General features: G+C 42.4%; 1 protein-coding gene across 3 annotated transcripts in view; it reads left to right on the forward strand.

Moving 5' to 3' along the window:
* Nucleotides 1-4,560: 4,560 nt before the first annotated feature.
* Nucleotides 4,561-13,701, forward strand: part of UBE2E2 (ubiquitin conjugating enzyme E2 E2) — a 386,047-nt gene continuing 376,906 nt past the window's right edge. The window contains exons 1-2 of one of the 3 annotated variants that reach the window (XM_033212784.1): nucleotides 4,561-4,718; nucleotides 10,168-10,351. In XM_033212784.1, coding sequence (XP_033068675.1) covers nucleotides 10,176-10,351 — 176 coding nt within the window. In that variant the 5' untranslated portion in view covers nucleotides 4,561-4,718; nucleotides 10,168-10,175. Of the gene's footprint in view, nucleotides 4,719-4,753; nucleotides 4,919-10,167; nucleotides 10,352-13,701 lie in introns of those variants that run through there. The other 2 variants (XM_033212783.1, XM_033212785.1) reach the window with 2 other exon arrangements.

The raw sequence follows: 13,701 nt of genomic DNA on the forward strand, positions 1-13,701 counted from the left end.
TCACAGCAAAATAAAGAGTGTAGGCTTTTAAACAGTATAAGGTACAGGGAGACATGCTGTGTGGCTGACCTAGAAGACTATTTGCAAGAGAAAGTGGCAAACTCAAGTGAGAGAATTACACCTAGACTTGAGGGTGAGATGATCTCCCACTTATCAAAGCACCAGGAAGACTAGTAGCTCACACTTCTATTGTACTTACTTTGCTTCATGTCTATTCAAGTTGCATACATATATTAACTCATTTAATCTTCCCTCTGACCCTATATAAGAATTGGCCATTCAAATAAGTCTCATTTGTAGGGGAGAACTCTGAGACAGTAAGAAGTTAGGCCACTTGCTCATGGTCACATAAGCAGCAGTAGAGCCAGGATCTAGAAACCAGATAGCTCGATTCCAAAGCATTTCTGCAATGCCCAGGAAAGGCACTAACCAGGGTAAGACTTTTCCATCTGTTTCTTTCTGAGGTTTCTCCATGTTAAGTTTTCTCCATATTTTTCTTTATTGTACTAATAGCATTATAATAACTACAACAAAGAAAACCTCAACTACAATCTCATTGCTCAACAAATCTCTGATTCTTTCCTTTCTGTTTGGTTAGTCCTCTCCAGAGCCGATTCTTCCTTTCTTACTGCTGTGGTGTCTAAAGACAGCCCCTCAGAACCACTTTTCTTTCTTTTTTCCTGGCCTGTGCTGTCTCTTGAGATCCTTTACTTATGTCTCAGTACCTCCTTAAGCCTCTATGTTTGTAGTTACTGGGAAGTTAGATGCAATAGTCCATTTCAGGAGTCAGTGGTACTCCTCGCCCTGGAAGAACTACCATGACAGCAACCTCCTTGGGGAACTTCATCATTAGTGAGCAGAGAGCATGGTGTAGTAATCATCCATTGATGCATAACAAATTACCCTCAAAACTTAGTGACCGAAAACAACAAACATTATCTCCAGGTTCCAGAGTGGCTTAGTTGGGTGTTTCTGGCTCAAGGTCTTTCAAGAGGTTGCCGTTAAGATGTTGATTGGGGCTTCATTGTCTGAAGGCTTAGCTAAGGCTGAAGGATCTGCTTTCAAGTTTACGCATGTGGACGTTAGCAGATTTTCTTTTTTAGTCACATGGGCCTCTCCATACGGCAGCTCACAATATGGCAGCTAGTTTTCCCCAGAGTCAGTGACAGCAGAGAGATGAGAGAGAGAGAGAGAGAGAGAGAGAGAGAGAGAGAGAGCGAGCACATCATCGTGTGCACAACCAAGATGGAAGCCCTAAACTAATCTTGGAAGTGACATACCCTCACTTCTCACAGCATTATACCAACCCTAGCATGACGTAGGAGGGGATTACACAAGGGTGTGAATACCAAGAGGCAGGGATCAGTGGGACATCTTAGAGACTGATTACCATACTCGGGCAACGTCTAGGGGTGAGAGGAGCAGCCACGCTTCCATGTTTGCATCTTAATTTACATGAATGGCAGCCCCTGACATTTTGCAGTATACAAAATATATGATCATACATAGTGGTCCAGGTAGCAGTTCCTGAACAAGTGGGGAAGTCAGGGGAATTTGTCCTCAGTATGCTTCTATTCCCTGCTAGAACTTCATTTATTTGTTTATTTATGAAACAAACATTTTTTTAAAAGCATCTGGTTGTACCTTTGTGTTGGTACTGAACTAGGTAGGTAATGGGGTTACAGTTCTAACGGAGTTTCAATTTTCCTACACCACTGTTGCCCTTAAGTATCCAAAACATTTGGGGTGACTACAGCCTCCCTCAAGCCAGACAGTAAGCAATAGATCATTGTTTTCTATCCCACTCTCTCAGGGCCGTAATCTTTGGAAAACATGAGCTAATATGATGTTTCTTTCAAAGGGTATAATATAAATATGTAACAACCCCTGATAATTGGGTGCCTAACAAGAAAAGAAGTTGCCTAAACAAGCAGCAGGGCTCTATCAGTATAATGCTTCTGCTAAAATTCAGCACAGTTCGCCTGAGAGAGGTCTTTTCTATCACCCATCCATCCAGTCAAACTGGAAAACTAACTGTGGCTCTACTTACTCACGAAATTGGCAGGAGCAACGTTTCAGGAAGGACCCTTCAAAAAACATTCCCATTTGCCAGTTTCGGGGGGAAAATGTAGGCTCTAAATTAAAGCTCACAAATAAAAAAATGTAAGAAAGGAGTGAGTTCATGATGACAGACTGATGGACCAGAGTAGAAAATATAAGGAAAGTGAGCTATTTGTCTTGAAGACCAAGTGTGCGCCACAGAAGAGACAAATGGAGAAAATCAAATAAATATTTATGTTTGTAACACCAGACTCATGGTAAAGTGTCCTTAAGTTCAGACTCCAGAGTCAAACTGCTGATTTCAAGTCCCAGCTCTGCTCCTCACTAGGTATGTGACTGTGGGTGAGTGACTTAATCCCTCTGCACCTCAGTATTCTTATCTGTACAGTAGGGCTGATTGCATAAAATCAACCTATGTGGTAGTTGTGACCTAGTATAAGAAGTGCTTAGCATGCTGTCTAGCATAAATTAAGAGCACGGTAAGCACTAATTATTATTACTGAAGAAATTAGAACAATACCTACTGTGTCATCAACTGAAAGAGACCAACTTCATTCACTCGATCATTATCTATTGAATATATACAGCACTGAACCCCAGACGACAAAATCCTTTTTCTCAAGGTGCTTTTATGTGGGAGGGCTGGGAGAGGGAGGAAAAAGAAAGCAGAAGGGGGAAACTAATAAGTAAAAAAATGTATTATGTCAGGTGATGATCATGGAGAAAAATAAAGCAGAGGATGTGGATAGGAAGTTCTGGGGGAGGAGTGGGAGGAAAGAATGTTCTAGACAGAGGAAATAGCAAGTACACAGGTCTTGAGGTGGAGGAATGCTTGGTGTGTCTGTCCATAACTATAAGGCGGGTGTGGCTGGAAGGAGATGAGGATGGAGTGAAATTCTACAGCTTGAGGTCAGAGGAATTCTGCCTGGGAATGGTGGGCAGATCATGCAGGGCATGTGTCCATATTCAGCACTTTGGCTGTTGCTCTATGATGGGAAGCCACTGGAATTTTTGAGAAGAGAGACATAATCTAATCTTTGTTTTTTAAGGACAGTCGGCTGTGTGTAGGTGTGGGGGAGGGAGGGGCGGAGAGTGGGAGGTAGACAGATCAAGTAGGACATAATTGTTGAGAGATGATGGCTTAGACCAGGACACTAGCAGTGGGGAGGGGAGTGAGGAGTGGACATTTTCACCATATATTTGTGAAAGCAGAGTCAACAGAATTTGCTGACGAATATGATGCTGAGTGTAAAGCAGAGAAGGGTCAGAGATATGGAAGTTCTGAGGACAAGGATTTTTCTCTTTTATTCAATGTCATATACCTACCACCTAGACAGTGCCTGGCATCAATATATATTCCTTGAATAAACGAAAAGGGTAACTGATTTGTATTAAACCCATTTTGAACTTAGTAAATAGCAGTTAAAACATCCACAGTCAAACGAAGTACTGTAGCAACCATAATTTCAGCAATTAAGCAGTGAAAGGTCTTTCAATCCTTTCCTCCACAAAGATCGAAGTTAACTTTGCTGCATCGCTGGACACCCCGTTGCCAACGACCCAGCACTCCGTTGGTAAGTGAGGCTGGAGGTGGAAGAAATTTCGTGGAAGCTAAGTTTGCAAAGCAGGTACTTTTTTTTTTTTTTAAACGGTTATTTGGGGTGAGGAGTACAACAGAACCTAATGTTCCCTCAGGCCACCTACAGCACTGCTACTGTTCCCATATCCTTCAACTGGGCATGAAGGCAGCTTCCCACTCACTGACAGTGGCGCACCCTGTACCCCCCACCCTCTCTCTTCAATACCCCAGGGCTAAACGGCCTGAGGCTCCTCTCTACCGGCTGGTGTGCATTCTGGGCCAGGGCGAGCCAAAAGGCAGAGGGGCCTTCGTGCTGCAGTGTCGGGTGGAGTCAGGCTTAGCCTGGGCGAACTTTCCAGGCCAACGTGAAGTTTTCCTGTCTTGGGTACATGCGGGCCCCACGCGTCTGCGAGTTTGGGTTAGTGTGTCAACAGGGTCAGTCCCCGTAGCTACTTTGCGAAAGCTTCGAGGCGAGCGTGAAGTCAAGGGCTGCGGTGGATGGGGGTGAAAGGCCTCCTCGCCCCACTGCCTGCACCGTCTTGGGGCAACCCCCAACCCCCAGCCGGCATTTCCCTTTAATGCGCGTGCCCGTCAAGGTCCTCGCGTCCCCTCCCCTCAAGCCACCCCGTCGGCCTCGGTTTCCCCCACTTCTCTCCCTCCTTGTCGTTCCTTCCCCGTGGGACGCCCCTCGCCCGGCCTGCGCGCGGGACCCAGCTGTCACTTTACTTTTCCACGCCGCCTCCCCACCCCCTCTCCCGACCAGCGGGGCAGCCCGCCCGGGCGCGCGCCCGCCCCCGCCCCCTCGCGGCCGCGCGCCGGAGGAGGAGGGGCGGGGGAGGAGGTAGGCGCGCGGCGCCGCACGGCCGACGTGGGGCTCGCGCTCTCGCGGTCTCTCCCAGGCGGGTGCGCGGGGACGCGCACTCGCGGGTGCGCGCGCGGACGGCCGGGCGGCGGCGGCTCCCGGAGGTGGTGGCTTCACTTTCCAGGACTCAGGAGCAGCCACAGCGACAGCCGCAGGCAGCAGCCTCAGGAGCCGGTGCTGGAACGGCCGGGGGCGGCGGCAGCGGCGGCGCTGAGGGTGAGTCCGGGCGGGCGCGAGCGCGGCGGGGACAGGCGTGGTCGGGTGCGTGGTGCGTGGGTCCGGCTTTCGGTGACTAGACGGTCCGCAGGGGACATCCCGTCCCTGGGGCCTCCCCAGTCTCCCTCCCCCTCGCGCGTCGGCAGCTCTCTCCCCGGGCTTCCGCTCGAGCCTGCGACCTGCACGGACACCCCCCTCAGGTATTCGCTCGGGCCGCGCCGGTGCCTCCCCTCCTTGGGCGTCCTCCCTCTCACTAGCGTCCTCCTCACTCCCCCGACCTCCCTTCCGCGCCGCAGGTCTCTGCTTACACCGCTCGTGTCCTAGTTCCCTCCTTCCTCGCTCCCCGGGCCCGGTTCCCTGCGCCCCCTCCCGCGAGCCTCCTGCCCCCGTTTCTCGCCCTTTCTACCCCTCCCCCTCCTTCCCATCCCCCCCCTTCTGCCTCTCCTCTCCCTGTCCTCCTTCTACCCCCTTCCGTTCTCAGTTCCCCATCCTTCTCCACCCTCCCAGCGCCTGCCTTCTCCTAGCCGCATCCTGGAACTAAGTCTTTGCAAAAGTACAGGATAAATGTCACGGTGGAAAGTGCCCGGCATGATCTTTTGCTATTTTCCCTAATTGCATAATTGCTGCACATGGTGTCTCTCCTGGCGAGTGCCGGGTCTGGCTCCTCCGCCGCCGCACCCCGGTGGCCCGCCCGGAGAAGACCTTGTGGGGTGTATTTGTGTGTGTCCTGGTGTGGGGTGTGTGTTGTATTGGTCTTTTGTGATGCCTGGCGCTTGTCACAGTTTGGAACCGAAGCCCATTTTTCTCTGGTCTCTTCTCTGCAGCCCCCACTGGCCTGGTTTGAAACTGGATTCCCTCTGTCCTCTCCCCCTTCTCCCCCCACTCCACTTCTCCCCCTCTTTTCTCCCCTCTCTCTCATAATGTTTTGATCTTTTTGCCCTTTACAATTTCTAATGAAGATAAAGCGTGGCTTCTTGTGGCTTTTTTTTCCCACGACCAACCAGAAATGTCCAATCCATCTTCCCTTAAGGAAATTAAGGCCGCTTTAGAAAGACATCATCCTGTGCTCGGTGGCTGTTTAGACCTATTTGCATGTTTTCTAAGATTCATCGTTTTGTATTGTGTATTCTTGAGAGTCTACTCAAATATTTTCATTTAAAAGTACGAAAGGAAGTGCTAAGGTTTACCTTCAGATTATCTCGCGGTTCTAAAAGATTTTACCCTCTTCTTAGTTTTTAATCCCTGATTCTTTAAAAAGTATGTTTCTAGATATGTGATAATTCAGTCTGCACTTTGTGAATCTAAATATTTGCCTTTACTACGGCAATTTGGTTGCTCCTTGGCTCTTTGGAGTTCTGTATGTGGGCTGATGCTGAAGATAGAGTGTTTTCATATAATGCTATATACCCCATTCTGTTTCCCCTGCAGCACCTTTTACCCCCAAATCAGGTGTTCCACTATTATTTTCTGCATAAATGTCTTTGCAGTTAAATTTAAAGCTGAATACTGCTGTGTGCATATACTACATATTTATTTTACATTTTAGAAAAGTTTAGAAACATGAGTAGGAAGACAGCAAGATCTGTATGACAGAATTAAACGCTTTCCTGTTATAAAAGCTCAAATGAACCCTTGGTTTTGCAGTTTTATACTAGTAGATACTGTTATAAGGCTTACCTGGATAGTAGGCTGGATTTATGGAATGACTATAGTTGCCTTTATGTAGTCAGTAATATTTCAAGCCAAATCATTTCGTTTTTATGGAACACGTTAGTTTCGTTCACTGTATGTTGCTAATTTCCAGGACTGTAATTACAACGTAGGGTACATAGCTAATACAAGCTTAGACAGTTTGTGTTGAAGAAGTAATAGAATGTAAGCCTCTTAACATAGTTTTAGGAATGACTGCCTATTTTATGTTTAAAAATTAAGTTTTACTTTGAGTTACGAAGTAAGCATATTAATTTGTATATCTCAATATCTTTGAAACTATCATTGGAGAGTAGCTCTTTGTTTATAACCCTGGGATTTAAGTTTATCTTCCCTGTAGATTAGATAATGAGATCAGATTAACTGTTTAGGAATTAATTTTAAAATGCTAATTTAGAAGATAATGTTTAAAGAATTTTAATTCAGAAATTTTTATTCATTTGTACTTTAGAGAGACAAGACATCAATTTTACACTTATGACTAATTAAATTGATTTATACACTACTTTTTCTTCATAAAAATTCGTTGCACCTGAGTGGCACAATAATTTTTTTCTATACTTTTTCTGTAAGCAAGCATTCAAAAAACAAACCGAGGAGAAGTTCCTTTTATTATTGATATTTGAAAAAGAGATGTGAAAACTTTATTTCTAAAAGTTCCTATAGTGGTTATCAGTGGCCTCAGATGGATTTATCATTTGTAGGTTAACATTTGGATTAAATAGGTGTCTTAAGTCGAAAGTGGAAATAATTCTTTTCCTTAATGTGAAACTAGAAATCACGCTTCTATTGGGGAATTTCTAATAGTATTTTTATTAATTCTCTAGTGAGACTAATTTTTACTTTAGTCTTCCTCTGATATTCAGCAGTAGTTTATGAAATTTGGGTTTCAGATTATGGCTCAGATCACATCATTGAGCAATCTTTTTAAGTAATTATATAACTATGGCATTCCATAGTATGTGAATGCACATAAATAAGAATATTGAGAAGAATATGTGGCTTTATAACGAATGTGATACACAACTGAAACTCTCGGCATAGTTTATTAAATCGTAGTTTATTAAACTGACGCTGCAGCCTCAGTATAGAGAATATTATTTCATTGAGGTTCCCGTATATTTATCATGGAACGGATTGCTCCTGTTTTAAAATGTATAAAATGATTTCTCACTCATTTCACATTTCTTGAGGTATTGCTGGCAGCATTTTGCTATATCTGAGCACCTTTCCCTGAGGATTGTTCTTGTTTTCACTCTGATGCATGCTGCATGCCATTATGTAAATACTTAGAAGGTTTTAAACTTCTGATATATTTTAACTGAAAGAAGTAAGGTGAAAAAAATATTAAATCCAAGAATGAGAATTTAGAGTAAAATAAAAATGAAAAAAAGCAAGAAATATGTTATGACTTTTAGAGCTAGATGTGAAACATACTGATATAAAATTTCAGTATTCTATTAAGTGACTTTAGTGCTCATAAAAGATGTCACAGCTGTGGAGACCGGCGCTCTCCATTTACAGAATAGGCAGAAAAGTAGTCACGTTTCCATTAGTATGTTTCGGAGCTGTTGAGGCAGACCTGTTTTTGTGTGGCATGGGGAGCTGTTGGGGTTGAAGGGGTGCTGGTGGTGGTGTATGTGGCGTGTCAGTGAAAGGATTCACTATTTTCTGTTGACTCTTTGCGGCTGTGTGCTTCGTGATGCCTCCATTCTTTGGCAGTACTTTTTGGTTTGTCTTACAAAAATTTCAGTCTGTTAAAGATCGGTGTTACAACATTGCTTTGGCTTAGAGCAGACTACAAGTTAAATCTTTAGTAGTGATGAATTTTCATCAGTGTCAAATAGCTATCCATTTGGACTAAATTATAGTCATTAAAAATTTTGCTTTATTTGAGGTATCTTTACCTATTCTTATTGATCATATCAGAAACAGTTTTATTTCAAGCCGTAATTTGAATAAGAGTAATCAAAAGGATCCATTTCAAAAGGAATTTGTTCAGTGTACCTTTAATTTTTAAAGGTATATTTTTCGTTGTTAATGGTAGTTGTTAAGTATAGGTATTTGTTTTTAAAGAGGTGTCTGAGAAGTGCTCAGTGCTCAAAGTGATTATTAGGTGACAAAACCGTGGTGAGCACAAGACCTTTTAGAGTCTGGCCATGGGTTTTGTTGGTTCATTTCTGGATTTGTCAGAACACTGTAAGCTAGTCAGCTCATAAGGGATGTATTCATAGTCATCAAACTCAGAAATTGATTATGATAGAATGACAGTTGAGAAGAGATACTCCTTTTCACTTACCAGAATTGTTTGTGTCTGCTGTCTAGATTATAACAGCTACCTAAATATCAAGCTATTGAGGAAATTGAGTTGATAATCAGAGCTGCTTGGGGAGCCTGAACTCAGAGCAAAGGGAATTTGAAAGCCTTGAGGGCTATTTTAGCCAGACTGTGGGGAAAAGAAAAAAAAAATTCTTCAGTGTCTCACCATCTCTTGTGAAATATGGTTGCTTTAGTATATAGCTGAATCAATGCTGATGCCATCATATGGTTCAATTTTTATTTAGAATCATGCAGTCATGCAGGCCTCTGTGTTCTTCTGTTATCACAAAGGTTACTTAAAACAATTTACTAGTTTGGAGAATTGTAACCTTAGCCCAGCCTTGAGGATGTATTGATTGAATAGGGATTTGAAAGAGTCCTCCCGTTTTTCTGTTCCCACAACTATTTGTACTAACCTTCGTTTTTGTACTTAGCAAGTTGGCTAGTCTAGGTTTTTCACAGTTGTGGGACCAAAGGGTTTAGCACAGCGCCTGGTAGAGAGTAGACCCTTAGTCATTTTTTTCTTATTTTTTTGTAACAGCATTATTGATATGTGATTCACATACTATAAAATTTACCCTTTAAAAATGTACAACTCTGTAGTTCTTAGAATATTTATTATTAGAATTGAGCAACATTATCATTATCTAATTTAAGAACATTTTTATCACCCCACAGGGAAGCATCCTACCCATTAGCAGTCACTCTTCACTGCTCTCCCCTCACTCCCTGGCAACCACTTACTCATTTTAATTTTTTTATTATTATTATTATTTTTTTGAGACAGGGTCTTGCTCTGTCACTCAGGCTGGAATGCAGTGGTATCAATCATAGTTTTATTTTTTGTAGAGGTCGAGTCCCGCTGTGTTGCCCAGGCTGGTCCTGCCTGGGCTTCCCAAAACATTGGGATTTACAGGCGTGAGATTTACTACTGAATTTGATGTTTATGAATTTGCCTATTCTGGACATTTTATATAGTCAGTTTGTGGTCCTTTGTGGCTGACTTCTTTCACTTACAGAATGTTTCAAGGTTCATCCATTTTGTAGCACGTAGACACTGTATTTCATTCCTTTTTATGGCTAACAGTACATTATGTGAATATACTACTACATTTTGTTTATCCATTCATTCGTTAATGGATATTTGAGTTGTTCCTGGTTTTGGTTATTATGAATAGTGTTGCTGTGAACGTTTCATGTATAAATTTTGTATGTTTTCATTTTACAGTACATTTTGAATGGATGAAGGAAAAGTTTTAGCAAGTCCCAAAGCTGCATTGTTTTGTAAATGACCAATTTAATCCGTTTTATATTGAGATTTACTTAAGTTTTACTTTGAGGTTCATTCTCTGTGTTCTGGAGGTAGCTTACTGTAGTCCTCCTCACAGCTGAATAAATGATTTTTGATTCTTTAATCTAGGATCTAAAATGTCCACTGAGGCACAAAGAGTTGATGACAGTCCAAGCACTAGTGGAGGAAGTTCCGATGGAGATCAACGTGAAAGTGTTCAGCAAGAACCAGAAAGAGAACAAGTTCAGCCCAAGAAAAAGGAGGGAAAAATATCCAGCAAAACTGCTGCTAAATTGTCAACTAGTGCTAAAAGGTATCTCAGTTATTATAATCTTTTTATTTTTGGTATCAGTTTATCATCTTAAGTTCTATTTTTCTCTTGCATTTAATCATTTTTTCTGGGATTGTCAGCCATGAACTTCGTGGATTTTTCTTTCCCCTTCAAGATGGTCTCTTTTACATGGTTTTAGCCATAGGGAACTTCAGTATTTAAAGTCAGTTAAATGGCATGGCAGATTCATAAAATAATTTCCATAGTGTGTTTGTGTGTTTGTGTGTTATTAGGGAAGCATAGACAGGGCGTGCATGTAAAATTGCAGTGGTTTCATTTATGGTTACTTGACCATAAATTTTTTTTTTTTCTGTTCTGTAACACAGAATAGAGATTAGGAATCTGTTGAAGTGGTTATTGAGTGAGTGAGTGATTATTTTCCACTACTCCCAGTTGGTAAAGTCAGAAATGCTGACATTAGCGACAAGTGCATCTTGGTTTCATTACGTTAGTCAGTGGATCCATCTTGATACAGATTTTTCTCTTTCTCTGGAGAGTAGATGGATCTGGAAAGTAGGTATTTGAATGGTCTTCTGTTGGTACATCCATCTCTTAAAATGATTGGCATGTCAATGGACTTAGAGGGAATCTGTTTTGATATTGTTACATTATAGAATATCTCTTGGAAAATAATTTGAAAGATAAAGTAGTGTCTTTCCTGATCCTGTGATTTTATGTTCTTGCTTTGTTTTCATATATTTTATATTGCCTAAATAGGAAGTATAAATAAAAGCGATCTGTAACTTTTAGGCATAGTGGAATGCCTGAATGTTGGATTACAGCTTTATATGTTATTTTATGGTGTGAATTAAGGGGAACTCCTTTCTCAAAGATAAAAAAACATTATTATATTCTAGTAGACCTTGTTTCCCTTTGGCTTAGTCAGTCTACAGAGTTGGAAGGAACCTTCTCAGGCCCCTTAGTGAGAGATGTTGGAGGGATGGTGAGTTATTATTCCAAGGTACTAGAGTATTCAGTTTCCCTTTCATGGGGGTGTATTGCTGATCTCTGTTGAAGGAGCTGTTTGAAAGTCAGAGAGCCCTGAACTTTAAACGTTTAGACCTGTATACTAGAACATGCTAGGGTGGGGAAGAGGGTTCAGTTTGTTTTGCCATCACACTGCAATTACAGGGGACTCAGCTGGCTGACCCTTCTGTTGCCAGACCACAACACAAATGACCTGCTTAGAGGTGACCTGGGAAATGGGGGGTGGAGTTAGGATGGATAAGAAAGGTGAGGAATAGAGAAAATACAACATTTAGGTGAAAGAAGGAAGTCGATGTGGGTGGGAAAATTGTAGTTCCATGTAGATGAGGAAAATCTAATTCAGTCCTCAGTGTCTGATTGGGTTTTTACAGGGCCTTTTCAGTTTGTCAGAAAAGGGCAAGGATTGGTTGGCCAGGTCTGTGGGGAATAGGATTCTCTGGGCCTGCACTTTATTCTGTGATTGCTAGTTAGCAAAGTCACCTGTTGTGGTGAGGCTCTGCCTTTTCCCCTAACTGGGAGCACCACTATAATATACCTTAAAATCATACTTCTTGCATGATATGCCAAAGACCAAATTCTGCTTATGAAAGATGTACTGCTTTATGTGTGAACATGAGTTTTTCAAGTACGTGGGTCGTCTTTATTTTACTACACTGTATGTAGAAAGTACAGATTATTCAAATGCCTAATGATAGATTTCATGAGGGAAAAATATGGAAGATATTTTTCTGCTCTGTACATAGGAGATAAAACCTAGTTTAGAGATAGTGTATGTACAGAGCACAGGACAGTGCCTGATTGGCAGTAAATAGTAAGTGGTTGTATTGCGTTGGTGAAAGTAAGAAGTCTCTTTTGAGTTGCTTCCTGGCTGAAAGAATCCCTCCGTTGGCAAATTCTTGGGAATCTGTGATTTTCAAATTGTGGTTCATGATCTTCCTCTAGAAAGATCTTCAGTTGGTTTTCGGGTGACACTGTATGAAGTGATGTAATTATTTACTGTTTATTTTAAATATAAAAATGCGGCTTTGCTACTAATTTTTTAATTAAAAAAAAAACTTACTTTCCCCTCTCTCTTCCTCCAATTCAGCTGATAGGGAAGTTATTGGTTCTTTGCCATTTCTGCTTAACTTAGGAAAAAAATTGGAAATTATGACAACAGAGGACCCCACATCTTTTAAGTTCACTGTCATATCCACAGTGCCTAGCAGAGTACAGTCACAATATTTACTTACTGGTTGCCTCGGAACCCTGAGCTTATTTTAGGGATCAGATTTTCCATGGATATTAGGATCTTAGTACTAGTGTGTTCAGATTAAAAGTTAGCCGGGCGCGGTGGCTCAAGCCTGTAATCCCAGCACTTTGGGAGGCCGAGACGGGCGGATCACGAGGTCAGGAGATCGAGACCATCCTGGCTAACACTATGAAACCCCGTCTCTACTAAGAAATACAAAAAACTAGCCTGGCGAGGTGGCAGGCGCCTGTAGTCCCAGCTACTCGGGAGGCTGAGGCAGGAGAATGGCGTAAACCCGGGAGGCGGAGCTTGCAGTGAGCTGAGATCCAGCCACCACACTCCAGCCCGGGCGACAGAGCGAGACTCCGTCTCAAAAAAAAAAAAAAAAAAAAAAAAAAAAATTAAAAAAAAAATTTAAAAGTTAGAGGTAGTTTCAGAATAAATTTTATTTCACACTTTTTAGTTGATAATCATTTTTATTCAGATGAGAAGTCTTTCCCAAATAGTGTCATTTTATGAGAAAGAGGAGCATTGAAGAGCTTGAACTCTAAAGATGGGATCTGGGCCGGGTGCGGTGGCTCAAGCCTGTAATCCCAGCACTTTGGGAGGCCGAGACGGGTGGATCAAAAGGTCAGGAGATCGAGACCATCCTGGCGAACACAGTGAAACCCCGTCTCTACTAAGAAATACAAAAAACTAGCCTGGCGAGGTGGCAGGCGCCTGTAGTCCCAGCTACTCGGGAGGCTGAGGCAGGAGAATGGCGTAAACCCAGGAGGCGGAGCTTGCAGTGAGCTGAGATCCAGCCACCACACTCCAGCCCGGGCGACAGAGCGAGACTCCGTCTCAAAAAAAAAAAAAAAAAAAAAAAAAAAAAAAATTAAAAAAAAAATTTAAAAGTTAGAGGTAGTTTCAGAATAAATTTTATTTCACACTTTTTAGTTGATAATCATTTTTATTCAGATGAGAAGTCTTTCCCAAATAGTGTCATTTTATGAGAAAGAGGAGCATTGAAGAGCTTGAACTCTAAAGATGGGATCTGGGCCGGGTGCGGTGGCTCAAGCCTGTAATCCCAGCACTTTGGGAGGCCGAGACGGGTGGATCAAAAGGTCAGGAG

This window comes from Trachypithecus francoisi, unplaced genomic scaffold (genome assembly GCF_009764315.1).
Source record: "Trachypithecus francoisi isolate TF-2019V2 unplaced genomic scaffold, Tfra_2.0 Lachesis_group0, whole genome shotgun sequence".
Classification (NCBI taxonomy): domain Eukaryota; kingdom Metazoa; phylum Chordata; class Mammalia; order Primates; family Cercopithecidae; genus Trachypithecus; species Trachypithecus francoisi.